We start from the raw sequence: 27632 nt of genomic DNA, 5'->3' as shown, positions 1-27632 counted from the left end.
GGAAGATAATGGAGCAGGTAATTAAAGAAATCATCTGCAAGCACTTGGAAAATGGTAAGGTAATAGGAAACAGCCAGCATGGGTTTGTAAAGAATAAATTTTGTCAAACTAATCTGATAACGTTCTCTGATAGGATAACGAGCCGTGTGGATAGGGGAGAAGCGGTAGATGTGGTATACCTGGACTTAAGTAATGCATTTGATATGGTGTCTCATGATATTCTTATAAAAAAAACTAGGCAAATACAGTTTAGATGAGGCTACTATAAGGTGGGTGCATAACTGGCTGGATAACCGTACCCAGAGCGTAGTTCTTAATGGTTCTCAATCCTGCTGGAAAAGTATAACAAGTGGGGTTCCGCAGGGGTCTGTGTTAGGACCGGTTCTGTTCAATGTCTTCATCAATGATTTAGCTATTGGCATAGAAGGTACGCTTATTAAGTTTGCAGATGATATCAAGTTGGGAGGGCTTGCAACTGCTTTGGAGGTTAGGGTCATAATTCAAAATGATCTGGATAAATTGGAGAAATGGTCTGAGGTAAACAGGCTGAAGTTTAATAAGGACAAATGCAAAGTGTTCCACTTGGGAAGGAACAATCAGTTTCACACATACAGAATGGGAAAGGACTGCCTTGGAATGAGTACAGCAGAAAGGGATCTAAGGATTATAGTGGACCACAAGCTAAATATGAGTCAGCAGTGTGATGCTGTTGCAAAAAAAGCAAACGCGATTCTGGGATGCATTAACAGGTGTGTTGTGAACAAGACATGAGAAGTCATTCTTCCTCTCTATTCTGCAGTGGTTCAGCCTCAGCTGGAGTATTGTGTCCAGTTCTGGGCACTGCAGTTCAAAAAAGATGTGGAGGAACTAGAGAGGGTCCAGAAATGAGCAACAAGAATGATTAAAGGTCTAGAGAATGTGACCTATGAAAAAAGGTTGAAAGAATTGGGCTTGTTTAGTTTGGAAAAGAGAAGATTGAGGGGAGACATGATAGCGGTTTTCCGGTATCTAAAAGGGAGTCATAAGGAGGAAGGAGAAAACTTGTTCTTCTTGGCCTCTGAGGATAGAACAAGAGGCAACGGGCTTAAACTGCAGCAAGGGAGGTTTAGGCTGGACATTAGGAAAAAGTTCTTAACTGTCAGGGTGGTCAAACAGCAACGAAGGGTCCTGTGGCACCTTATAGACTAACAGAAAAGTTTAGAGCATGAGCTTTCGTGAGTTAACTCACTTCTTCCAGCATCTGAAGAAGTGAGTTCTTCAGATGCTGGAAGAAGTGAGTTAACTCACGAAAGCTCATGCTCTAAACTTTTCTGTTAGTCTATAAGGTGCCACAGGACCCTTCGTTGCTGCTACAGATCCAGACTAACACGGCTACCCCTCTGATACATGGTGGTCAAACAGTGGAATAAATTGCCAAGGGAGGTTGTGGAATCTCCATCACTGGAGATACTTAAGAACGGGTTAGATAGATGTCTATCAGAGATGGTTTAGATAGTACTTGGTCCTGCCATTGGGGCGGGGGGCTGGACTCGGTGGCCTCTCGAGGTCCCTTCGAGTCCTAGTGTTCTATGATTCTATGATTTGTTTGCCACCTACACCAACAAGAAGTGTCCACGCTACTGTTCCAGAGCAGGCATCAAGCAGGGTTCTTTGGGGGACGCCTTCATGGTCCCATGGAAGGGTCGCCTGCTGTATGCATTTCCTGCCACAACACTCATTCATAAGGTTCTAGAGAAGGCACGCATGATGCTTATAGTCCCAACGTGGGACTGACAGCAATGGTTTTCCTTGCTCCTGTGCATGTCATGCTGCCCACCACTCCCCCTCCCGATAGTATCGGACCTTCTCATGCAGAGTCAGGGGTCCATAGTGCACCCACATCCTTGAATGCTCAGCCTACAAGTGCGGCTAATCCATGGCTCAGCGCCTTAAAGAGCATATGCTCAGAAGGAGTAAAAGAAGCCCTGGAGTGCAGTCGGCAGGCCTCCACCAGGAGGACTTACGCACACAAATGGAAACTATCTATATCCTGGTGCTCGTCCAAGCAATTGGCTCCTCTAGACAGCTCTATTCCTGTAACAGCAATGAAGGGTCCTGTGGCACCTTATAGACTAACAGAAGAGTTTTGAGCATGAACTTTCCTGAGCACAGACTCACTTCATCAGATGCTGGTCTTGGAAATCTGCAGGGCCAGGTATAAATAAGCCAGAGCAAGGGTGGGGATAACAAGGTTAGCTCAGTCAGCAAGGGTGAGGCTTACTACCAGCCGTTGATCTGGAGGTGTGAACACCAAGGGAGGGGAAGCTGCTTCTGTATTTAGCCAGCCATTCACAGTCTTTGTTTAAGCCTGAGCTGAGGGCATCAAATTTGCAGATGAATTGTAGCTCAGAAATTTCTCTTTAGAGTCTGGTCCTGAAATTTCTTTGTTGTAGGATAGCTACTTTTAAGTCTGCTACTGTGTGGCCTGGGAGATTGAAGTGCTCTCTTATGGGTTTTTGTATATTGCCATTTCTGATATCTGATTTGTGTGTTTATTCTTTTACGTAGAGACTGTCCAGTTTGTCCGATGTATATAGCAGAGGGGCATTGCTGGCACATGATGGCATAAAATATGTGGGTAGATGTGCAGCTGAATGAACCCACGATGGTGTGGCTGATCTGGTTAGGTCCTGTAATGGTGTTGCTGATGTAGATATGTGGGCAGAGCTGGCAACGAGGTTTGTTGCATGGATGGGTCCCTGAGTTAGAGTGAGTGTGGTGCGGTGTATAGTTGCTGGTTAGGATTTGCTTCAGGTTGGCAGGTTGTCTGTGGGCAAGGACTGGTCTGCCTCCCAAGGCCTGTGAAAGTGGGGGATCATTGTCCAGGATGGGTTGTAAATCCCTGACGATGCGCTGTAGAGGTTTTAGCTGAGGACTGTAGGTGATGGCTAGTGGTGTTCTGTTGGTTTCTCTCTTGGGCTTGTCCTGTAGTAAGAGGCTTCGTGGCACACGTCTGGCTCTGTTGATCTGTTTTTTCACTTCCTCAGGTGGGTATTGCAGTTTCAAGAATGCTTGGTAGAGATCCTGTAGGTGTTTGTCTCTGTCAGAGGGGTTGGAGCAAATGCGGTTATATCTTAGTGCTTGGCTGTAGACAATGGATTGTGTGGTGTGTCTGGGATGGAAGCTGGAGGCATGAAGGTAGGCGTAGCGGTCAGTGGGTTTACGGCAAACCTATACCCCCCTCGGAAGCCATTATCGCCTTCATGGAGTTTGGACTTGGTCCTCGACACGCTGTCTAGACCACCCTTTGAACCATTGGCCACGGTACCCCTGCGGTTGCTTACCATAAAAACAATCTTTCTTCTCGCAATTACATCAGCCCGCAGGGTGAGCAAACTTGCAGGAATGATGGCAACGCCACCCTACACGGTATTCCAAAGGAAGCGGAGATCTTACGATTATACCCGGCCTTTATTCCAAAGATTGCCTCGGAGTTCCACGTTAATGAACCAATCGTTTTACCTTTGTTTCATCCTAAACCGCACACCTCCAGCAAGGAAGCACAGCTGCACTTGCTAGATGTGAGGAGGGCGTTGGCCTTTTACATAGACAGAACTAAGCCCTTCTGGAAAACGTACAGACTTCTGGTGTCTCTCGCACCCAGATCAAAAGGGGAAGGCCTATCCTCACAATGAATTTCAAACAACATCGTATCCTGCATAAAACTGTATTACGAACTCCGTAAGACCCCTCTGGTAGCTCCGCCCAGGGCTCACTCCACTAGAGCAATGGCGACATCGAGAGCCTTCTTCAAAGGAATCGCATTAAAAGACAGCTGCAGTGCGGCGACTTGGTCATCCTATGACACCTTCGCCAAGCACTATGCGATGCATCGGGTGTTTGGATGAGGAAACACATCTATCGGCAGCAGTCCTTTCAAGGGCAAGCTGCACATAAATCGGGTACCCACCTCCATATTTGGGGTCACTGCTGGGTAGTCACCTAATGTGGAGCACCCATGGGGACCACTCGAAGAAGAAAGAGAAGTTACTCTCTTGTGTAGTAACGATGGTTCTTCGAGATGTGTGCCTGTGGATGCTCCACTACCCACCCGTTCCTCCCCGCTTCGGAGTTCTGCTTGGTGTCTTTCAGGAGTATCTGGGGCGGTTGATTGAGGAACTGGCATGGACTTGATTGTACACGTGACTGAAAGTGCATGAAGGATCAATGAACATCGGCGCATGCGCGACCCGATGAGATACCGCTGGAAATTTCCAATCTGTGGCGCCGGGGTGAGCCTGACTCCTAATGTGGAGCACCCACGGGGACACATATCGAAGAGCCATCATTACTACACAAGTGAGTAACTTCTCTTTGCGTTCCTTGGACGTTAGAAGAGCCTTGGCCTTCTACGCCGACAGGACCAAGCCCTTTCGGAAGACGGAGACGCTGATGGTGTCTATAACCCATTGCTCTAAAGGCGAGGTGATTTTCTTGCAAAGACTCTAACCTTATCGTGTCCTGCATCACAACCTGCTACTCACTGAGGAGCATGTCGTTGGGTGTGCCCTCGGTTGGCAAGGCAAGGAGAGCAATGGCAGTGTTGATGGCATTCTTCAGAGGAGTCCCCCTTCGAGATATCTGCAGGGTGGTGACCTGGGCGTCTTGTGACACGTTCGTGAAGCACTACGCCATCTACTGACAGAGGACTGAGAATATCTCCTTGTTCACAGCGGTGCTGTCTGTCCTGGAAAAGACCTGAATCCAGTACCCGCCGCCTCGTTTCCTGGGGCAGGGGACCACTGCTACTCAGTCACCTAAGGTGGAGCACCCATGGGGACACTCAAAGAAGAAAAGCTACTCACCTTCATGCAGTAACGATGATTCTTTGAGATGTCCCCCCGTGAGTGCTCCACCATCCACCCTTCCGCCCCACTTCGGATTCTTCTTTGTGTTTTATGTTTCAGATCCAGAGTGGTTTCAGGAAACTGGATCAAACTGGACCACGCATGTGATGAAAAGAGTACAAAAAGGAGCAGTGGAGCTGTGCATGCACGGTCCAGCAGAAACAGCTATCAAGATCTCCAGTCTGCGGCACCAGGGCAGGCCTGACACCTAAGGTGGAGCACCCAAGGGGACGCATCTTGGAGAACTATCGTTACTGCACAAAGGTGAGTAACTTTTCTTTCAAAATGCTGGAATGCCATGTAACCACGGGTACTTCAAAGTGCCTTTGCTCCCCAAAAAGGGAGTAAAGGCCCTTGGAAGTAGCATGGGCATTTCAAAATGCCTGTGGCTACATGGCATGCTGGCACTTCGAAGTTGCCACGGGAGAATTAGCTAAATAAAGTGCTGCATATTCATTGCAGGACTTCATTAGTATTCGCCGATCAGGCTGATTACCTGTAGACATAGCCTTGATGTGGCCTCATGCAGGGGAATTATTGCATTTTAGCTCCCTTACTGGATAATGGCTGGGGGTGTCTCTTCAACAGCGCCCACCTCCCTTTTCATTGTATCTGTAGAGTTAGAGTATCTGGGTGCCTCCCAAACCCATAGCATATCTTCCTGAAAACCATAAAACACAGTTCTTACAATTTTATATGCATTGATGACATACTTATTTAGATAGAAAAATTACTTTCAGCAGATCATACCTTGTCTCTGACACCTCATGTGGCATGCTTTATATGCAATTTCACAAAGTATAGAATGTCACCTCAGTGATCTGGTGTACGATAGTGTCTGCTGCATTTGCATTGTAGTCCTAATATGCTAACGTTTTGTTAACTCATAATGGGCTCTTCTTGTTTAGGTTTAGGTAGCCTCAGTCTATTTTTCCATTTGGATATTGGCTATTTTGGATTTTTATTGGTTCTTACCAGTCAGAAGGACTGAACTTTTCTCAAAACTCATTGGCTGGGTCTAAACGGACCTGTAGTGCCAGCAGCTTCATGGAAATGAGTGGTCTTGTAATTGCAAATGGCTGCTCATTTGCATAATTGCATGGCTAATTAGCATAACCATGTGAGATGTCCCTGCCAGTAGAGGCTGCAGCTGGCAATAAACAAGCCGTGTACGTGTGCCTGTGCTGGCTGAACCCACTTCTGGCAACAGAGGGTATTTTAGCCAGCAGAGGCACTTACATAGCTTGCATACTGCTGGCAGGGAACTCTTGTGCAGCTATGCTAATTAGCTACGTGATTATGCTAATGAGCAGCCATTTGCAATTGCAAGACTGCTTATTTCCATGAAGCTGCTGGCACTACAGGTCCACATAGACCAGTGGTTCCTAAACTTTTTGGCAGCAAGCCCCCTTCTTGATTTTTGAGAAACCCTCACACCCCCCCACCTCTTTTTTTATCATAATCCAGCCCCCCTTTTAACAAAAAATTCAATTAGTAATTTAAAATTTAAACAGAAAAACAGAAGACTAGTATGTAGCACTTCTTATCCAACTTTCAAGTACATTGGGAAATATTTTATGCAAAATTTCCTCCAAGCTTAAGTTTTCGAAATTATATTTTGCACTTGAATCATATTTTATTTGAGTGCTTGTTCTTGCAGTACTTCTGGCAATGAATCAACATCAGTGTTGAATGGAGTGTGTACTAATTTATGAATGTGGTTGCCAGAAAAGTTGTCTGGAAAATAATGGATGAATTCGTCAGCAAGGCAGTTCAGATGAAACACAGTTTTGTCCTTCACGTGCTCTCTACAAAGTTCTTGGAAATCTTCATTTTCAGCGAGTGATGAAAATGTTGGAAAAAACAAAAAGTTAGGCGTCTGAGCTTGTGTTTGGTGTTTCCAAACCTGGATTTTTTCCATTAACGCTTTGATGGCATTGTGGTGAGGTATGTTTGTAGCGTTGTTTCCTTGAAGCTTCACACTGGGGTTGTTCAAAGATTCAACAATGTCCATGAGGTATGCCAGTGAAAGTTGAAACGTTTAGTCCATAAATGCATGATATAACCTTTTGTTCTTCTGTTGCTTGAAGAAAATTTCCACTTCATTTTTCAGTTCAAATAACTGCAAGCATGTTACCTTTGGAAAGCCATCGAATCTCCATGTGAAACAAGAGAGTTCAGTGATCTGCTCTAGATTAGTACAAAGAGCAGCAAAAGGTCTCATTTAAAGCACCTTTCTTCACAAAGTTAATAACTTTGATGACCAAATTCAATGAATCATGTAGGTGATCTGGAAGGGTTTTAGCAGCCAACGCTTGTTTGTATATGATGCAGTGAGTTGTGGTTACACCTGGATTTTTTCTTTCACCAATGTCACAAATTCAGAGCGACAGCCAAGCATCGCTGGAGCACTGTGTGTACGTACACCAACCAGTTTTCCCATGACAATCTGTTTTCTGAAGGGAAAAGTTGGAAATCATTTTCATAACATCAGAAGCCTTTGATGTTGTCAGTTCCTTTGAAAAAAGCAGTTCGTTCAAAGTTCCATTGTTAGTTAATTGAATGCAGACAAGCAACTGACAGCATTGTGCTACACCTGTGGTATTGTTGCAATGAATTGCGAAGAAAGGAGAATCCAACACTGCTTCCACAACTTGAAGTTTAAGATCTTTCACGGAATTGTCAGGAAGTGAAATTTCTGATATTTTTTTTTTTTTTGCTTTCGACATCAAGCACAATATCAGCTGCCTTTCAACAATCAAGTCTTCATAAGCCTTTCTCTGATTATGTGCGTTTTCTTGGCTTTAGCCATGAGCAATAATGGTTCATAAGAGGCTTCTACCCCTTTGACCGATTCTTGATGAAAATCTTCAGAAGCATCCAGCTTCATGCATTTCAGATTTTGAAGTTTAGCAGCAAAAAACTCTCTTGATTTGTCTGTCAAAGTGCTGTGGTTCTTCAAGTGTTGCTAGTGATGACTAGCTTTCAAGGCATCATTGCTGAGAACTGTATGGCATACTACACATTGAGGATGATGGGTCCCATTTTTTTCCATGACAGTGAAGCCATACTTAATGTAGTCTTCTTCGTACTTCTTGTCCTTAACTGTGGCCATAATATATTAATTAAAAACTATAAAAAGAATTTTCCTGATTAGATTAGACGCAGGTTTCTTTGATAAGTTTCTGTGAATGTTTATTTAATACTACTACTATTACGTATGGATGCGTGCTCTTATATAGACCCCACCATCAGTAACTGCACACAACTGGCTACCTACTCTCGTGATAGAACAGTCCCAAACACGCCTTCAAGTGTGCTAAAAAGTTTTAAAAAGTTCCGTTGCCTTCTACGTCATTCTTCAGCCTCCCGACCAACCAAACTGGTACCCTTACATGTTGAAAGGGGAAAAAAAAATTGGTCTTTATTTATGGGAGGGGCAGGGAACCTGTTTGGGGTCATGGGTCACTGACCCACAGAAAAATAAGTCAGGGACTGCATGAGAGATGCTAAAAAAAACCAAAACAAAACCCTCCAAACTCCGCTGATGTGGCCCTAACTGAGGCATCTCCTTCCCCTGGCACCCTAACTTCTTTGGGGGAGGGTAGATAGGACTGAGGTTCAAGTCCTCAGGCCAGATTAATTCTTCTGGGATTCCAGGATTAGTGGAATTTGTTGGGTCCCTTTACACTCTGAGATGGGGCCAAAAATGAAGGATCCAGTGTGTGGGACATGGCTGCTAGTGAGTGGGGATAGGGAAGGGGTAAAGAATCTGGATAGAAAATATGGTACAGGAACAAGTTGGGGTAAGGTGTCTGGCCAGGCAGTAAGGGGCAGGAGCAGGGGGCAGGTGGGGCCCCTGGGCAGGGTACCTGTGAGGGAGCAGATAGCAGACTCAGTGGAGCTGTGCTGCCCCGCCCTGAGCTGTGTGCCAAACGCCAAAGCCTTAATGTCCCCACCCCTGTCCCCCCAGGTCCCCTTACCTCAAACTGGACCTTGACCCCTGCTGGACTGACACCAGTCTAGCCACAGGCTGCGATGGCTAGTTCCAGCCCCATGCTGGACATGGCCTGGGCCCCATGGGCACCAGCTCTGCCCCCAATGGGCTTCTCACATGACCTCAGAGCTGCAGGTGCAGCCCAGGCCCTGAAGAGGACCAGCTGCAGCCCTGGCTGGGGTGCCAGACACTGTGCTGGCCCCATCCCAGCCTGGAGGCCAACTATGGACCGGCCAGGCTAATGGCACAGCCCCTACCTTGTAGATGCCTGGTGCAGCCTCAGCTGGCCAGCTGCCTGAGTCCTGTGCCACCCGCCAGAGCTGTCCACAGCAGCTGCCCACCCACCTGATCCCTGCATTGCTGGAGCTGGCCGCCCACCAGCCACTGGGGCCAGTTGCCTGCTCACTCGCCAGCTGCTGGGGTCAGCTGCCTGAGGCCAGTGCTGCTGGGGCCAACTACGTCAGCCCTACAAGCTGCCCACCTGAGCCCTTACCTCCCCCAAAGCCAGGTACCACCAACCCCTGCCCCCCACTGTTAGCCCATCTCTTTTCCCTCCCCTGAGCCAGGCTGCTGCAGCCCCCTATCTAACCCCGTCCTCCTCCCCATAACCCACACTTCTTTGCAGGAGGTAGTTAGCTCTATGTGGGTCTTACCAGTCTGCTTTTTATAGCAGCTGTGCCGGGTTGCCCACATAAAATAGCAGGGGCTGAGAGCTGGAAGCAAAGAGCAGCTCTTTCCAGGAGTAGGGGGAATGAAGGCTGGGTGAGGGCTGGGTTGCCTCATGCCCACCCTGGAATTTCTTCATGCTACCTCGGGGGTCATGCCCTTCCAGTTTGGGAAACCATGATTTAGTATGTGGTGTGTTTAGAGTTCAACACGTCTTTCAAATGCTTGATATATACTTGATATATACACTAGCTTAGTAGGATAGTTATGATTATTCCAAACAGGAATTGTAGTTTATCATGGAAGCAGAGTGGAGACGGGTGACAGCTGATCCTAAAAAGTAAGAAATTGCCCCAGCCTGATGAGAGAGTACATAGTGGTCTTTGTGCATTAGAAGTATCTGTCCTGGCTCTTACCACTGTCTTCTAGCTGGTTCAAGCAGGTTTACAGAACAATGCTTGTTTGCATACTTCCAGATTTCTTTATTCGGACGAGGTACAGATTGGTCCAGAGACTGTTATGACTACACTTTACACAGCTAAAAAATATGCTGTTCCAGCTCTTGAAGCCCACTGCGTGGAGTTCCTAAAGAAGAACCTACGAGCAGACAATGCATTTATGCTCTTAACACAGGTATGTTCTGAAGCTATTTGCATTTCAAACCATTTTGACAGGAGCAGCAGCTTTATATTATCTAGGTTGATAAGGATGTTTTGGATATTCACAAAAGAAGTGACATGGCCTGAAATGGAACAGCTTACTGTGCTATGGCAGATCTGTTGGTGTATGTTTTAATTCAGAATTCTCACATGACTAGCTGGAGTTCTTTTGTTAATGAGAATTGTTGTAAAGCCCTAAAGCATGAATTGTTAAGTGCTTATATTTTGCTGTGAGTATACCAGAAAGCCATTTTGGTGGGTGAGGTGTCTTGTTAGAGCCAGGATGATGAGAAAACAGTAGATTGCTTTGTAACAAGAGAACTTTAATGGGTGTCATCCACCTGGAATACATGTTGTAGTCTAACAAGTAAAGCTATATAAAGTATTCACTTTTTCAAATTTAGTACAACTCCAAGAATAAATATTCATGCAGTGAAGCCCACCGGCAGTCATCTAGAAGGCCCTTCTTTAACGGTTTTTTTTAATGTGAGGATTCCCCTACTTCTGAAAAATGCTCAGAGCTCAGCCTTTCATGCCACAGGATGTTTTTTCTTAGGGAAAGAAATGAGAGGTGAGTAGGATAGAACAGTTTTTGTTGTTGCGGGTAACTGGATAGTGGCCTTGTTCCTCAGCAAGTGCTAGCTCAGCTCTCTGCCATGAGGTGGGGACAGATGTGAAATTTCTTGACAGGGAGTTTGGTTGAGGCTTTGAGACCTGCCAGCATCCTCTTGTGAGGCTGAGGTGAAGCCCCAGCTGTTGTTCTTTTTCTTTGACTGCTATAGACAGCAAATTGGTATGTAGTGAGTCCTTTATTGTGCCCAATGATGTATTTTGGAAAAGTCTCTGTACAGGAAGCTGTTCTGATAACTGAAAAAAATCTTGAGTTTGGAGTGGTGACCAAAGGGGCTCCTAGCCTTAGGACAGTGTGGCACTGGGGAATTTGACTAGATTGTCACGTGCAGGAGGTTTTGATGCCAGAAATTAACTCACTATGTGGTCATGTTCCCTGAATATAGCAGTTAGCTGGAAGATGGACTTCCAGCAAGTCACAATGCTGATTCTTGAAGGGCTCAGCTTCCCAGCATTGCTCTGCAAAGTAACAGAAAAAAAGTGTCTGCCCCTTCAGTGATTTCAGAATCTCTGGTGTCTATTGTGCCTCAACAGCTGGAGCATCAGTGTAGATTGCTTTGCTTGGAGTGCTTCAAGTTTTGGTTGCCTCTTGGGTTAGGTGCTCTGGTTCTGGGATTTCTGGCACTTAGCTCTTTGGCTGTTCTGTAATGAGTGCTTACGTGTGTGGTGTTGTCTTGGTGTGTGTTCTGAGTGAAGAGCGTCAGGTTCTTGTAACATTTACTGTTTGTTCTTCCTGCTGATCACAAATAAGGGCGCCTTTCTTCCTGCCCTCCTAGAGCACCTTTTTTCTTCTTTGAATCAGCTTCTCCTCGCTACTTTTTCCCCATACCACACTCAGGTCATGTTGGTACTGGCACTTAGGGACACCTAGAGTCTATCTTGCTGTCTGGGATATGGCCTGATGTCCTCTCCCAAGATGCTTTGTTCTGGATCACCTGAATTCAGGTTATGTTATACCTGCATCCTGACTCCTTTCTGATTTGTGGATTCTCTAGTGATGAAACAATGATAACCCCCTAAGATTTTTAGTATCTTGGCCTTCTTGGTCATTGGGTTGAACTAGCTGAGGTCTGAAAGACAAGGAGCCACTGCCTTGAGCTGGAAAAAGACTTCTTTTAGTTAGATATCTGTTTCTAAAAGTTCAGCTTTGTCAGCAGCTGTCCCCTCTTCTCTCATTTTTTCAGTGAATGGGAGAAGGAAGAGACCTCTCTTGGCCTTCATCATGCAAAAATTGTGTTGTCAGCATCAGGCTCCCCAGTGGATAACTTCAGAAATTTAAGGACAGGATAAAACATTGTTTCACAGTAATTTCTTGTTTGGAGTCATAGATGTCCCTCTGCAGTATAGGAAAAAGGGGTTCTACTTGTATTAGTCTCAAAAGACAAAGGTATTGAACACTAAAGTGTCCATTGTCTCAGTGTTACTTGGGTTACTGAAGTTTCGGATGGATGCATTTGGTTTCCATATTTCTTTCTCCATTTCCATAGATAGGTTGTGTACTCTGTCAAGAGCCAGAAACCAATCTTGTGATCCACCCAGGTGATGAGCAATGTCTTCCATTCTATGTGGGGGACAGTTATCACAGCTACCTGTACTTTCCATTCATTTTCCAAGGCCCTCCAGTCTCTTAAAATGTCTATCACTGACAGCCTTTCTAGGATGCAGGAGTGTTTATGTGAAGCTGTTTCAGTGACTGGCTGATAAGAGATTCCTGCCTTCAAGTCCAGCTCTTGTCTTTGGCCCTAGGACTCAACTTGAAAGTCTATTTTTTTTCTTCAACACAAGTAATTTAAAATGGGAGTTAGTTTGTGCCTCATAGTTGACCATGGTATGCTGCTGCCAGGTGTGCAAGAAAATGTCACTAAGCAATGAAGAAATGCAGAGCCTGCTTCCTACCACTGAGGCTCCTGTAAGTCTAATATCAAGCAGCCTAGAGCAAGTCAAAGAGTAATCACAGCCTAAGGAGGCAGGACTTGTCTGCACCATTGAACAGGCCTTGCTCAGCTCGGTGGCTTCACCACTGAAGAACTAGCTCAGTCACCACTAAAGGTGGGAATTGTCCCAAATTCCAGCTCTCTGAGGAGCTTGAGATCTCCAGCATTTGAAGCTGTTGTCATTAAGTTCTTGCTCAGAAAGCCTCTCCACACATCAGAGGCAGGAAGCACCTTGAGAACCAGGAGCTCCTTGAGTGCAACCATGTGTAAGCACCAAAGTCAGAACACGTTTTTAGGCATTATTTGTATTATAGTAGTTCCTGGAGCATTTTTGTGCTAGGTGCTGTGCAAATTTCATAAGATGGCCTATGCATTAAAGAGCTTAGTCTAAATAGAAAAGGCAAAGCATGCAGGGTAGCAAGTATTCTATGAAATAGTCTGAGGTAAACAGGATGAGGTTCAATAAAGATATGCAAAGACCTCTTTAGGAAAGAACAGTTGGTTTCATTCAAACAACATGGGAAGTAACTGTCTAAGGAGGAGCACTGCAGAAAGGGATCTAGGGGTCATAGTGTGGACCACAAGGTAGATATGAGTCAGCAGTGTGACACTTGCAAGAAAAAAGGCAAACATGATTCTGGGATGCATTAACAGGAGTGTCATGAACAAGGTGTGAGAAGTAATTCTGCTTTGTGCTGATTAGGCCTCAGCTGGAGTATTGTGCCCAGCTCTGGGCACAGCATGCCTGCCAGTTACAGAATGTTATGATTCGTCAAGATAAGCTCTGCATATTCCCATGTACTCTGAATGGTACCTTGATGGTGCTTCAGCTAGGCATAGAAGAGATGGCACCAGAGGGACAGAGGGCTCTGGTACTGTGTCCTTGGCACTCAATCTGGAGACCTTGTGCCACTGATGCTAGACGTAAAGGCACTTTGCGTGGATGTCCAAATTCCTAAGAAGGACTTTTATGCGGCCAGACTTAGTCAACTTACATTAAGGAAATTCACAACAGTATGAGTATATTGGTCTATTTACACCTCTGCAAATCCCCACATGGACACAGTGCACTGCCACAAAACAAAACATGCATGAATGCTGTTTGCTTCAGTATGTTGCTGTTCTGACTTGTATCAGTTTGAGTTTCACTTTGCACCAATGCTCTGTCAACATTAAGGCATTTTTGCACTGATGTCAGTACATCAGGTGGTTATACAGTGCAAATTTCATTCATGTAGATGGGCCTAGTTTACTCAGCTGCTATCTTTTTCCTCCTCTGAGATAGCACACCCAGTTACACGTGCTCTCAGACAAAGAAAGCTTTTCTATAAAGGGCTTTCTGAACTTTATTAAGAAAAGAATTAAACTAAATATAACCCACTAGGGTTTGCCCCACTATCAGCTGACGTGTTGAACCTGACATGTCCGTGTCTACACTGACAGCAAAGTTATAGTTAATATGGTGTTAGCAGGAGTCTTCAAAGTCCCTTTCTAACATGATGATGTAACTTTGTTGAGTGAAGATGTAGTCAGCTAAATTGGAGCCAAGTTTTGTTCAAATATTTGTATTGTCACCATTCCTTAACTAGCTCTGAAAGGCTAGGCTATGTTGCCAGTGTCATGAATTCATGGGATTTGCAAACTAGTGGTAAATACAGTAATTGGAGCAAAGGTGATTTAAAATATCTTTGTTTCTCTGTTGGCTGCAAATAAGGAATGGAAAACACGTGTTTTTCTTGGCATTTATGATGGATGCTTTTTTGTCAGGCAAGACTTTTTGATGAACCCCAGCTTGCCAGCCTCTGCCTAGAAAATATAGACAAGAACACATCAGATGCCATCAATGCTGAGGGATTCACAGATATTGATTTAGGTAAGCTTTTGTCCCCCCCTTTCTGCAGGGTCATGTTACATGATTGACTTAAGTTACGCAAGTGTCTTTACATGGCAATTTTACCTGGAGGTTTGGTCCTAGAAGTCTAGGAGCAACTTCTGAAGGGCAGAAATGACAGTCCCTGGACTCAAGCATCTAGAGATGGAGAATTCCCCACAGAGCTCTTAGAATTAAACTCTGGAACTCATCTCCCTTAGTGCTGTGACTCTTGATCTCTAGGGCATGATACACAAATCCTATCCCTTCTGTTGCCATGGTTGGGTGGTAACATACACTCTGGAAGGAGTTGGCAGTGTTTTGACTTGAGGCAAAGTCATGTGTTAAATATTATGTCCAGCAACATTGTGGTGGGCACATTCCTTAAATGAAACTGAAGTCCAAATATCCACTTTCTATCGCCAGTGGGGAAAACTGTAAAATTAAGGCATGGGACTCTTAACCTGTTTTTGTTCAAGTTTGACTTGTAATCAGAAGCTCCTTTTACTGCACATCAGTACATGTATCCACTCTATGGGTGTTGCTTGCTGCTGCAGTGGCATGCTTGTGTGTGGAATGTGATCCCATCAGGCATACGGTATTCAGGACTTGCCCCCAGTTCTGAATTCCCAGTTTCCCCCTCACCTGGAGATTCTGTGTTGAGAACTTTGGCCCCTTAAAATCAGAACTTATTGGGCAGTATCTAAAATTGTTGCTGTCCTTCCTTACAGACACCCTGGTTGCAGTGCTGGAGCGGGATACCTTGGGGATTCGAGAGGTTCGTTTGTTTAATGCAGTGGTTCGTTGGTCGGAGGCAGAATGTCAACGGCAGCAACTTCAGGTGATTCCAGAGAACAAGCGGAAAGTACTGGGCAAGGCACTTTCTCTTATTCGCTTCCCACTGATGACTATTGAGGAGTTTGCAGCAGGTAACTGAACAAAGGTGCTTTTGGGAAACCTGAATGTTAGAGAGTTGAGTATATTTTAAAACATGCTTTTCATAGAATATCTTGTACTGCTCAGAATACTTGTTACATATATATATATATTTTTTTGGACATCAAAAGGTACTGTTTATCAGTAATGCAGTTTTAAATATCCTATGGTGCATCTAAGAATAGTAGTTCTTCTTCGAGTGGTCCCCGTGGGTGCTCCACAGTAGGTGTCGGGCTCGCCCCGGCGCCGCAGCTCGGAAAATCTTCAGCAGTCTCCGTTGGGTCACGCATGCGCCGATGCGTGTCGGCTTTTCGCGCGCTTACGGTCACGTGCGCGATCTGGTCCCCGCCAGTTCCTTCTGAACCGCCAACGGCTGCAGACAGAATCCTCTCTGGCTCCAATGCCCGAGACAGATAAATCCTTATTTTTTTCTAGTGTTAATAGTTTTAACAGTTATAGTTAGCAGTTCTATAGTTATTATAGCTAGTCTCTCTGTTAAAGTTGTTTAAAACCTAAAGACTATCTTAGAACAGCAGCGGCCGCGTCCGGGCGGGCCCGCCGCGTTTGTCGTCAGCCTTCAAAGGCCAACGGTTGTTTAACATCAACTAATAGACTGTTAAGTGCACTATTAGCACATAAAGGACCCAGAGTTAAGTTTTAACAATGCCATCCCCCGGCTTTAAGAAGTGTGACTCTTGCCGGGAGGCCATGCCTGCCTCGGATGGCCATAGCAAATGCATACGGTGCCTCGGGGAGACACACGTTCTTCAGAAGTGCTCCCATTGCTCTAAGTTGACAAATAGAGCTAGAAAAGACAGAGAAATGAGGCTGAAGATGCTGTTAGTTGACAAAGCACTTCAGCCTGCCGCATCGGAGACAGTACATGTGGAGGGCTCTTCAGGAGTGCACAAGAAGAAGGCTGCCTCTTTGACCTCCTCTGCACAGAAGAAAAGAAGAGCCTCACCTACTCGATCCCTGCCCCTTACTGTTGGGAGGGGGACGAGTGTAACAAAGGGCCTGCGCACGCTGGCTTCCTCCACTGGTAAAGCCGCGGCGCATGCAACAACTCAAGGCCCTGCAGCGACTGGGGAGTTCGGCACCGGCTACTGCGGCACCGATCAGGACTTCCCCAGAGGTACCAGAGACGGCGGCACCGAAGACGACGGCACCGGGATCGGTGACACCGGCGATGATGGCACCGGCGACGGCGGCGCTGACAGTAGCGGCACCGACAACAGTGGCACCGGGAGCCGTGGAAATCAGCATGACACCTGCTCCGGTACCAAGTTCACCAATAGGGCCACCTGAGAGGGTAAAGGCTAAAACGAAGACCAGGCACCACAGCCCCTCTCCTGAGAGAATTGCACTGCCTCTATCACCGCGATCACCACCGGAGATTCGATGGGCAGCAACACCTTCAGCCTGCCACAGACGTCCTTCTCCTTTTCTTCAGAGCCCATCGCAGGGATCTACACGCTTTTCTCCAGCATCTAGCAGAGATCCCTACGAGTCTTCTCATAGAGGCTCTCCTCGCACGTCGGTATCATCTTGGAGGTCTCGTCATTCCAGGCACCACCCTTACATCCTTGGGTCATGGTCCAGGTCTCCATCGCCTGGCTCCTGTCCCTGTTGCTATGACCGCCATCATTATGTGGGGCGTCATCATAGGAGTTCGACGTCTCACTATGGATCCCTGTCGACCACTCCTCAACGCCAAGGTGTTCTGCTTCCACCTGGGGGAACACCACGGGTTCCGCAATTAGAGGCTGGGTCTAAGGACACTGAACCCCACCTCAAAATTCCACAAAGACAATCACAGCAATACAGCCGGGATCCAGAGGAATTGGAGGAGAGATACCACAGTGACACCTCCTCATTCTCGCCAGACGAGGCTGTGGTCCCTGGAGATATTTCTCCTCCAGATGACCTGAAACAGTTCCAGGAGCTGTTCAAACGGGTAGCTCAATCCCAAGATATTCAAGTGGCGGAGGTGCAGGAGAAACACCACAGACTCCTTAAAAACCTCAGGCCTCTATCTTCTTCTAAAATTGCTATTCCCTTGGACGATGCAATCATGGAGGCAGCCACTAATATATGGCAGACCCCAGCATCCGCTCCGCCTACCAACAAAAGGGCGGACAAAAAGTACTTCGTCCCTGCGAAAGGGATGGAATTTCTATTTAGTCATCCACAGCCAAACTCGCTGGTGGTTGAATCGTCCCAACACAGGTCCAAATTGGCCCAGTACAAATCTGGGGGATTGGACAAGGACATAAAAAAGTTGGATCTTCTGGGTAGGAAAGCCTACTCCTCCTCTACCCTATTGCTACGTATGGCCAACTATGCCGCTCATTTGTCGAATCACAACTTTGACAATTATTCCAAGCTTACTGCCCTCATGGACTTCCTTCCAGAGGAAAAAAGGCCAATTCTTAAGGCAATCGTGCAAGAGGGTTACATGGCTTCTCAAGCGGGCGTGCAGATTGCACTCGATGTGGCGGATACAGCAGCCCGTGCCGTGGCCACTGCAGTGGTAATGCGGAGAGCGTCATGGCTTCATACATCCGGCATTCCAAAGGAGTTGCAGGTCAAAATTGCAGACCTCCCCTTCGACAAAGTAAAATTGTTTGCTGAATCGACTGACTCAGTTCTACACTCGAGCAAAGATTCCAGAACGACGCTTCAGACCTTGGGGATATATACCCCACCGTTCAGAAGGAAGAAATTTTATCCTCAGCAATGCCGTTATGGTTACCAACAACAACGTGCCCAATTTGAACGGGGGTATGATCAAGGGCGTCATCAACAAACACAGTATAAAGGCCCTAGGCGCCGGCCTCAGCAGGGCAGCACCCCCGCGGGGCAAAGTGCGAGACAGCAAGTTTGACGGGTATGTCAAGGGCAGCGAAGCCAAGACCGTACCTCAGTGCCAATCTCAGTACATGTTCCATCACCGACTCAAGCCATTCTACCCACAATGGGAAAGCATCACGTCGGACAAGTGGGTACTGGAGATTGTAAACACGGGATACATGATCTCCTTCCAGTCTTTACCTCCACCAAGTCCTCCCACCGCACCCGTCCTCAGAGACCCCTCTCACCTACCGGAATTAAGGCGGGAGGTGGGCCACCTCCTATTCATAGGGGCGGTGGAGAGGGTACCGGAACAGTTTCAAGGCAAAGGCTTCTACTCCAGGTATTTCCTGACAGAGAAGAAGACGGGGGTGGAGACCCATTTTGGATCTACGCGCACTGAACCAGTACCTACGCAAACAACGCTTCAAAATGACTACGATGGCTTCAATAATCACAGCACTAGACCAGGGCGATTGGTTTGCAGCCCTCGACTTGCAGGACGCGTATTTTCATATTGCGATTCATCCAGCCCACAGGCGCTTCCTCCGGTTCCTTGTGGGTACAGATCATTTCCAGTACAGAGTCCTCCCATTTGGACTCTCTTCAGCACCCAGAGTCTTCACCAAGACCTTAGCAGTGGTGTCGGCATACCTACACAGACAGGGAGTTTTCATTTTCCCGTACCTGGACGATTGCCTGTTAAAGGGGACCTCCCGGGAGGAGGTACTACGGATGATACGCATCACCACAAACACATTTACCTCACTGGGCCTCATCATCAATTTCTCAAAATCAAAGACCAACCCCACACAAAATATAGAGTTTATAGCGGCTCGGATAGACTCAGTCACATCAAGGGTGTATTTACCCGAGGCACGTTTCCATGCCATCGAATCTCTTGTACAACTACTAACGTACAGCCCCACTGTTCCAGTTCTCACGTGCTTACAACTGTTGGGGCATATGGCAACCACCACATCTGTGGTGCAAAACGCCAGGCTGCATATGCGAGGATTGCAGCATTGGTTGGCAACAGTATACAAACCCTCAATCCACAACGTCCACAAGAGAGTGTCACTTACAACAGAGGCACGAAGCTCGCTAACATGGTGGGGAAACTCTAGGAATCTCCTGACGGGGTGCCCTTCCGCCAACCGCAAATCACGGCGTTCATTACAACAGATGCCTTCCACATGGGATGGGGGGCTCACATGGACGACAAAACCACTCAAGGATTATGGTCCCCCGCGGAGAGGACACTGCACATAAACATATTAGAGCTCAGGGCAGTGTTCAATGCGTGCAGGCATTTTCTCAATTATCTGCACAGAAAAGTAGTCGGCGTGAATACCGACAACACCACCACCATGTTTTATATAAACCGACAGGGGGGAGCCAGGTCTCGTACGCTTTGTGTGGAGGCGGTCCGGCTCTGGAACTGGTGCATCACCAACAATATAACCCTAAAGGCTTCATACCTACCGGGGATCCACAACGTCAAGGCGGACCAACTCAGCAGACACTTTGCGCCCACTCACAAGTGGCAGATCCGTCCAGATCTACTCCACCAAGTGTTCCACAGATGGGGTTTTCCCAAAATCGACTTGTTCGCCACCCGAGAAAACAAGAGATGTCCCCAATACTGCTCCAGAGCGGGCATGGGACAGGGGTCTTTGGGGGACGCCTTCATGATCACATGGAAGGGCCCTCTACTTTATGCGTTCCCTCCCACGACACTTATACACAAGGTCTTGGAGAAGGCCAAAAGGGAGAGAGCACGCATGATACTCATAGTCCCAACATGGGACAGACAACAGTGGTTCCCGTTGCTCTTGTGCATGGCTCAACATCAGCCATTTCTCCTACCAACAGTACCGGACATTCTCTCTCAGGCTCGGGGGTCAATACTGCACCCACACCCGAAGAGACTTCGGCTACAAGCATGGCTAATCCATGGCTAAGCGCCCTAGAGACTACGTGCTCAGAGGGAGTACAAGTCCTTGAAGGTAGTCGGAGATCTTCCACCAGAAAGACTTATCAGCACAAATGGTTGAGTTTTTCTGAATGGTGTTCCTCCAGGCAACTAATACCCCAGGACGCCACCATACCTACGATTCTGGATTATTTGCTACAACTCAAACAAAATGGACTTTCGCTATCCTCTATAAAGGTGCATCTGGCGGCTATATCAGCGTTTCGGCATGAAAAGGATGGATCAACCACATTTGCCCATCCTGTTGTCTTGCGTTTCCTAAAGGGGTTGGTGAACCTGTACCCCCCTCGGAAACCAATACTGCTGTCATGGAGTTTAGACCTAGTTCTACACACCCTCTCGGGACCGCCCTTTGAACCATTGGCTACGGTCCCCCTTCGACTACTTACTATTAAGACGACTTTCCTCCTGGCAATCACGTCAGCTCGCAGAGTGAGCGAGCTCGCGGCCGTAATGTCCACACCACCCTGCACGATTTTCTCAAAAGAAGCGGTGGTCTTACGATTACACCCAGCCTTCGTTCCGAAGGTCTCTTCAGACTTTCTCATCAACGAACCAATAGTGCTGCCCTCGTTCTATCCTAAACCCCACAACTCAAATGAAGAGGCACGGTTGCACTTACTTGACGTAAGAAGGGCACTGGCATTCTACATCGATAGAACTAAACATTTCCGCAAAACGGACAGACTCCTGGTGTCCATTGCATCCAGATCAAAAGGAGAAGCACTATCTTCACAGAGGATTTCAAATCACATTGTGTCTTGCATAAGACTGTGTTACGAGATTCGCAAGACTCCTCTGCCAGTTCCGCCAAGAGCCCATTCTACTAGGGCATTGGTGGCGTCAACAGCCTTCTTCAAAGGCATCGCGCTGAGAGATATCTGCAGAGCGGCGACGTGGTCTTCCTATGACACCTTCGTCAAGCACTATGCCATGCACAGAATGCTTGATGAGGATACACGCCTGTCGACAGCAGTCCTTTCACGGGCAAGCTGCGCATAAATCGGGTACCCACCTCCTTTTTCGGGGGGGGTGTTACTGCTGGGTAGTCACCTACTGTGGAGCACCCACGGGGACCACTCGAAGAAGAAAAAGAAGTTACTCACCTGTAGTAACGATGGTTCTTCGAGATGTGTCCCCACGGGTGCTCCACTACCCACCCGTTCCTCCCCACTTCGGAGATCTGCTTGTGTGTTTTTCAGGGGCATCCGGAGCGGTTGATCAGGAACTGGTGGGGACCGGATCGCGCATGTGACCGTAAGCGTGCGAAGAGCCGATGCGCATCGGCGCATGCGCGACCCGACGGAGACTGCTGAAGATTTTCCGAGCTGCGGCGCCGGGGCGAGCCCGACACCCACTGTGGAGCACCCACGGGGACACATCTCGAAGAACCATCGTTACTACAGGTGAGTAACTTCTCTTTTTCTAAAAGTTCAATCCTGTTGTCTCGGTGTATTATCAATATCTTTTATTCTTAACTGTATGAAAGAGGAAATAACATGATACCTCAGTATGTATATATTTTCCCATTTCCTTGAAACAGTAAAATGTAAAAAGCGCTAACGTAATATTTAACTGTGGTGGTAGTGGTTTTGTGTCCTGCTCCTGAAGGTGACCTACAAATGGAGAGGGAGTTTTCAGCTGTTCACACTTCTGTCTTAAAGAAACTAGATTTGGTCTTCTGCTTTCTCCTAACCGTAGAAATAATGTCTAGTGTTGTCATCTCTATTTTACTAATCAGTTCTCCAAAGTGGACACTTGGAATGGAAGCTTTCTGAGCCCTTGCTTGAAGGGAGAGAAGTGTTAGGTATTTCACAAATAACACTTTCCCCATGCCTCCATAAGGAGTGTAAACCATCTGACAAGAAAGCAAGACTCTTTTAGTTTGTCCAGGTTTTTCTTGTGACTTCTCTTAGTGGTCGTCCAGTCGTCCAGAGAGTAAAGACAACCTGACATTTCTAACCTGAAAGAACAAGCGGAAGAGAGCCATTTAGAAATGTCTGAAGGCTGCAGAAAGGGACACCCAAGGTTGTTTTTTTTGGGGGGGGTGGGGGGGCGGGAGGGAGGGAGATCACTTTTAAGAAGGAGGTGGCTTCTGTTCCTTGGTGGTGAATTGACTACAGTAAAATAAGTGATAAATGCAGCTGGTGGTAATGACAGCTGCAAAGAGCAAAAAAGTGTGTAATGTACGTTTAAAGAGATGGGTAAACTAAAAATCAACAGTGACTGCCATGTTGTCTAGCACAGAAGTGATGTGGATATTGTCTGGCATGCCAAGCATTTTGTTGGTCAGCGATTCAGTCCATTCTCGTTGAGTGAGCGACTTAGTCCTGTTTTCCTGAAACTAAAATGCCCACTTAAGGAAGTGAAGAAACAGATTGACAGAGCCAGACATGTACCCAAAAGCCATCTGCTGCAAGATAGGCCCAACAAGGAAAACAAGAGAACACCACTGGCCATCACATGCAGCCCCCATCTAAAGCCTCTCCAGCACATCATCCGTGATCTACAACCCATCCTGGACAATGATCCTTCACTCTCTCAGACCTTGGGAGGCAGGCCTGACCTTGCCTACAGACAGCCTGCCAACCTTAAACAAATTCTCACCAGCAATTATAGACCACAACGCAGTAATTCTAAACCTGGAATCAAGCCCCGCAACAAATCTTGCTGCCAACTCTGCCTACATATTTACACCAGTGATATCGTCACAGGATCGTCACATCAACCATGCCGTCAGGGGCTCTTTCACCTGCACATCTAGTAATATAATATATGCCATCATGTGCCAGCAATGCCCCACTGCAATTTGCATTGGCCAAACTGGACAATCTCTATGTAAAAGAATAAATGGACATAAATCAGACATCAGGAACTGTAACATACAAAAACCTGTAGGAGAACACTTCAGTCTCCCTGTACGCTCAGTAACAGATTTAAAAGTAGCAGTCCTACAACAAACTCCGCAATGAAGCCACTTAGAGCTCCAAGCCTGGATGGAGGAGGAGGATTGGTCAGATGTGCGTCGATGCGCTGACCATCAAACAACAATATGAATTCAATCTAATGCCAGTACAACTAAATGTTAAAAGATGCCGGCTCGGACGTCGCCCGGATAAACAAGGGTCATGATACCAATTGAGCGATTGGGGTTGGGTTGGTAAGTTGGCTACCGAAAGAAAATTACAGCTAACACATATGCTATCCATTGAAACATGGAACATCCAAACACTGTGGGCAACTGGAAAATTAGAGCTTATTCGGAAGGAGATGGAGAGATACTGAAGTGATATACTTGGACTACCAGAAATGTGTTGGATGGGGTCAGGAGAGATAGGCGGTTGCAAAGTCATTTGGTCAGGAAACGAAATGAAACATGAAGCAGGAGTTGGATTCCTTCTTAGCAAAACAGCTAGAAGAGCATTATTAGGATACAAACTGGTGAGTGCAAGAATGATGTTTGTGCAATTCGAAGCAAAACCGTTCAGCATCTCAGTCATTCAGGTGTATGCACCCACGTCAGACAGTACGGAGGAAGAGATTGAGCTATTCTATAAAGACTTGATAAAGACGGTGGAGGAGATACCAAAGAAAGATGTGTTGATCATTGGAGGAGACTGCAATGCGAAGGCTGGAACAGATAATGAAGGTTGGGAGAGAGTCATGGGAAGGTTTGGATATAAGAACATAAGAACATAAGAATGGCCATACTGGGTCAGACCAAAGGTCCATCCAGCCCAGCATCCCATCTGCCAACGGTGGCCAATGCCAGGTGCCCCAGAGAAGGAGAACAGAAGACAATGATCAAGTGATCTCCTGCCATCCATCTCTTGCCCTTGTTCTGAAGGCTAGGGGCACCATACTTTATCCCTGGCTAATAGCCATTTATGGACCTAACCTGCAAAAATTTATCAAGCTCTTTTTTAAACCCTAATAGAGTCCTGGCCTTCACAGCCTCCTCGGGCAAGGAGTTCCACAGGTTGACTGTGCGCTGTGTGAAGAAAAATTTCCTTTTATTAGTTTTGAACCTACTACCCATCAATTTCATTTGGTGTCCCCTAGTTCTTGTATTATGGGAAAAGGTAAATAATTTTTCTATATCACTTTCTCCACACCATTCATGATTTTATATACCTCTATCATATCGCCCCTCAATCGCCTCTTTTCCAAACTGAAAAGTCCCAGTCTCTCTAGCCTCTCCCCATATGGGACCCGTTCCAAGCCCCTAATCATCTTAGTCGCCCTTTTCTGAACCTTTTCTAATGCCAATATATCTTTTTTGAGGTGAGGAGACCACATCTGCACGCAGTACTCAAGATGTGGGCGTACCATAGTTTTATATAGGGGAAGTATGATATCTTTTGTCTTATTATCAATCCCTTTTTTAATAATTCCTAACATCCTATTTGCCTTACTAACTGCCACTGCACACTGCGTGGATGTCTTCAGAGAACTATCCACTATAACTCCAAGATCCCTTTCCTGATCTGTCGTAGCTAAATTTGACCCCATCATGTAGTACATGTAATTTGGGTTATTTTTTCCAACATGCATTACCTTACACTTACCCACATTAATATGGAGAAAGAATGGATATGGATATGGAGAAAGAACCGAGCGAGGAGAGAAACTGCTAGTTTGCTACAGAACATGAAGTGGTGGTCTGCAACACGAGATTCCAACAAAAGGACTGTAGGAGGTGGACGTGGTGATTGAATGACATGAAGTCCAAGAACATGATAGATATGATTTTGATAAGAAGATGGATAACATCAGTACAGCAGTGCTGAACTTCCCAAGGAGTGGATATAGACTCCGTCCACAGTCTAGTGATTGCAAACATCAAGATAAAACTCAAAAGAAAATGTAAGACACCGTTTAAGAAAAGGAGAGATGTGGCGAGGCCATGTGAGGAAGAAACAGGGAATGCATACAGAACAATGCTTGAAGAGAAGATTGAGAATATCGCCATGGAGAAAGATGTAGGTAAAAGAGTTGCAGGGATAGCTATCGCTATAGAAGAGGCAATTGAGCAGACTGTTTCAGAAGAAGAAGAGATCAATAAGAAGTGGATTACTTAGAAGAAACTGAAGTTGGCTCAAGAGAAGAGAGCTTTGAAAATCAGGAAGAGATGTTTCTGAGATGGCAGAACAGCAAGATAGGATGAAATGCAATGAGGTAAGGAAAGCAGCCAGAAAGGATAAGGAGAAATGGTTAGAGGAGCAATATGAAGATCTAGAGAGGTATTAGGGCACATGTAAGACCAGGGAGGCGTATAAGACAATTAGGAATATTAATAGGAAATGGCAAGCAAAGCAGATGGTGATCAAAGATGAGAACGAAGAAGTGCTCCTGAACAGGGAGAAGATTGTGCAGCAGTGGATGAGATGTTGCACTGATCTATACAAAGCACAGTTGCACCCGAGTGTCTCAGAGAGACTGATTTGAAGAATTGAAAGAGATATTTCCCCTGAGCATCAAGAGCGAGACCGATACTTCGAAGGAGGAAGTAGAAAAATCAGTGAAACAACTAAAGAACAACAAGAGCCCTGAAAACGATAAGATCACAGGAGAGATGATCAAATATGGCAGAGAAAGCATGATTCAGGAAATACGCCAACTATGTAATATGGCATGGAAAGAAGGAAAGGTGCCTAAGGAATAGACAAGATCTGTGCTAGTGACAACACCCAAGAAAGAAAGTACATTGGAGTGCAAGGACTACAGAATGATTGCCCTAACGAGTCATCTCGGTAAGGTGCTGATGATGATATTGACTGAGAGATTAAGATTGCAGATAGAAGAACATATAGCAGATGAGCAAGCAGGGTTCAGAAAAGATAAAAGTACCATACAGCAGATATTGGCACTAAGACTGATAGTAGAGAGAGCTCGACGAAAGAACAAAAATGTATACACTTGCTTTGTCGATTTTTTCAAAAGGCATTTGACAGTATAGATCAGAAAGTGACGGGTGGTGTTGGAGTCATATGGCATGGATAGCAGACTGATACAGTTGAAGGATATTGATGATGTGGAGGCAGCAGTGAGCACATGTGGGCAGTTGGGAAGTTGGTTTAAAACAAGTAGAGGTACGAGACCAGGAGATCTAATATCGCCAAGTATCTTCATCGCACGTCTGGAGAGAGTGATGGACAAGATCAAGGAAGAGGTAGAAGGGATATCTGTGCACGGGAAAAGAATTAACAGCTTGAGGTTTGTGGATGATATAATTATCATTGAGGAAGATGAGGAGCAGCTAGCAAAAACAGTGCAGGTGTTAAATGAAGAAAGGAAGTGGTACGGACTGATTATGAACATGGTTGAAACAAAAACAATGGTATATGGAGATAAGGAAATAGGAAGGAAGATCAGTGGAGATGGTATTGAACTAGAAAATGTAGATAAGTTCACATATCTGGGGAGCAACATAACGTATGATCTAGACTGTAAAAAGGAAATAGTGAGTAGAATAGCGAAAGCAAGAGCGAGTTTGAAGGCGATAAGATTTGGAAAAGCAAAGCAATTAGCTTAAGAACAAAGCTGGGCTTCTTCAAAATGTGTGTATTCAGCAGCATGTTGTTTGGATGTGAGACATGAGTGATAACAGATTTGAAAAGAAGAATTTTGGCATTTGAAAGGAGTTGTTATAGAAAGATTCTGAGAATAGGATGGATGCAGAAGGTCACCCATGAGGAATTATATAGGAAGATACAGATGAAAGAGAACCTGCTGCAGAAGGCTATAAAACAGAAGCTACAACTGTTTGGACATATTTGCAGAACGAACGATGAACGAAAAATCAAGACTCTAGTATTCAGCGTAATGGATGGCTCAAATAGGAGAGGCAGACCACACAGAAAATGGATAGATGATATAGTAGATTGGTGCGGAGCTAGTCTGCAGAAACTAAGCCACTCCGCACTGGATGGGGAAAGATGGAAGGAAATAGTGAGAGAGGCATCAGACACCAATGGGCACTGAGCCCACAGTTGATGATGATGAGTTCTACAACAAAAAAATGTCAAAAATAAAATGCAAAAAGATTTCAGAGCTGCAATTCATTTGCAAATTTGACTCCATCAACCAAGGATTGAACAGAAACTGGGAGTGAGCAGTTGGCCCATTACAAAAGCAGTTTCTCCACTCTTGATGTTCACGCCTCCACATTAGCAACTGACAATGGGCCACATCCTCCTGACTGA

The 27632-nt window shown here is 46.0% G+C and overlaps 1 protein-coding gene across 2 annotated transcripts in view; it reads left to right on the top strand.

Annotated features, from left to right (window-relative positions):
- Window positions 1–27632, top strand: part of BTBD2 (BTB domain containing 2) — an 83030-nt gene that overhangs the window by 39322 nt on the left and 16076 nt on the right. For both annotated transcript variants that reach the window (XM_074978081.1, XM_074978082.1), the window contains 3 exons: window positions 10026–10182; window positions 14540–14645; window positions 15374–15571. In XM_074978081.1, the coding sequence (XP_074834182.1) occupies window positions 10026–10182; window positions 14540–14645; window positions 15374–15571 (461 nt within the window). The remainder of the gene's footprint in view (window positions 1–10025; window positions 10183–14539; window positions 14646–15373; window positions 15572–27632) is intronic.

The sequence above is a fragment of the Carettochelys insculpta genome, chromosome 27 (assembly GCF_033958435.1).
Source record: "Carettochelys insculpta isolate YL-2023 chromosome 27, ASM3395843v1, whole genome shotgun sequence".
In the NCBI taxonomy this organism is placed as follows: Eukaryota; Metazoa; Chordata; order Testudines; family Carettochelyidae; genus Carettochelys; species Carettochelys insculpta.
Note: the sequence above shows the minus strand (reverse complement) of the source record. Positions and strands in the feature narration are given on the sequence as shown.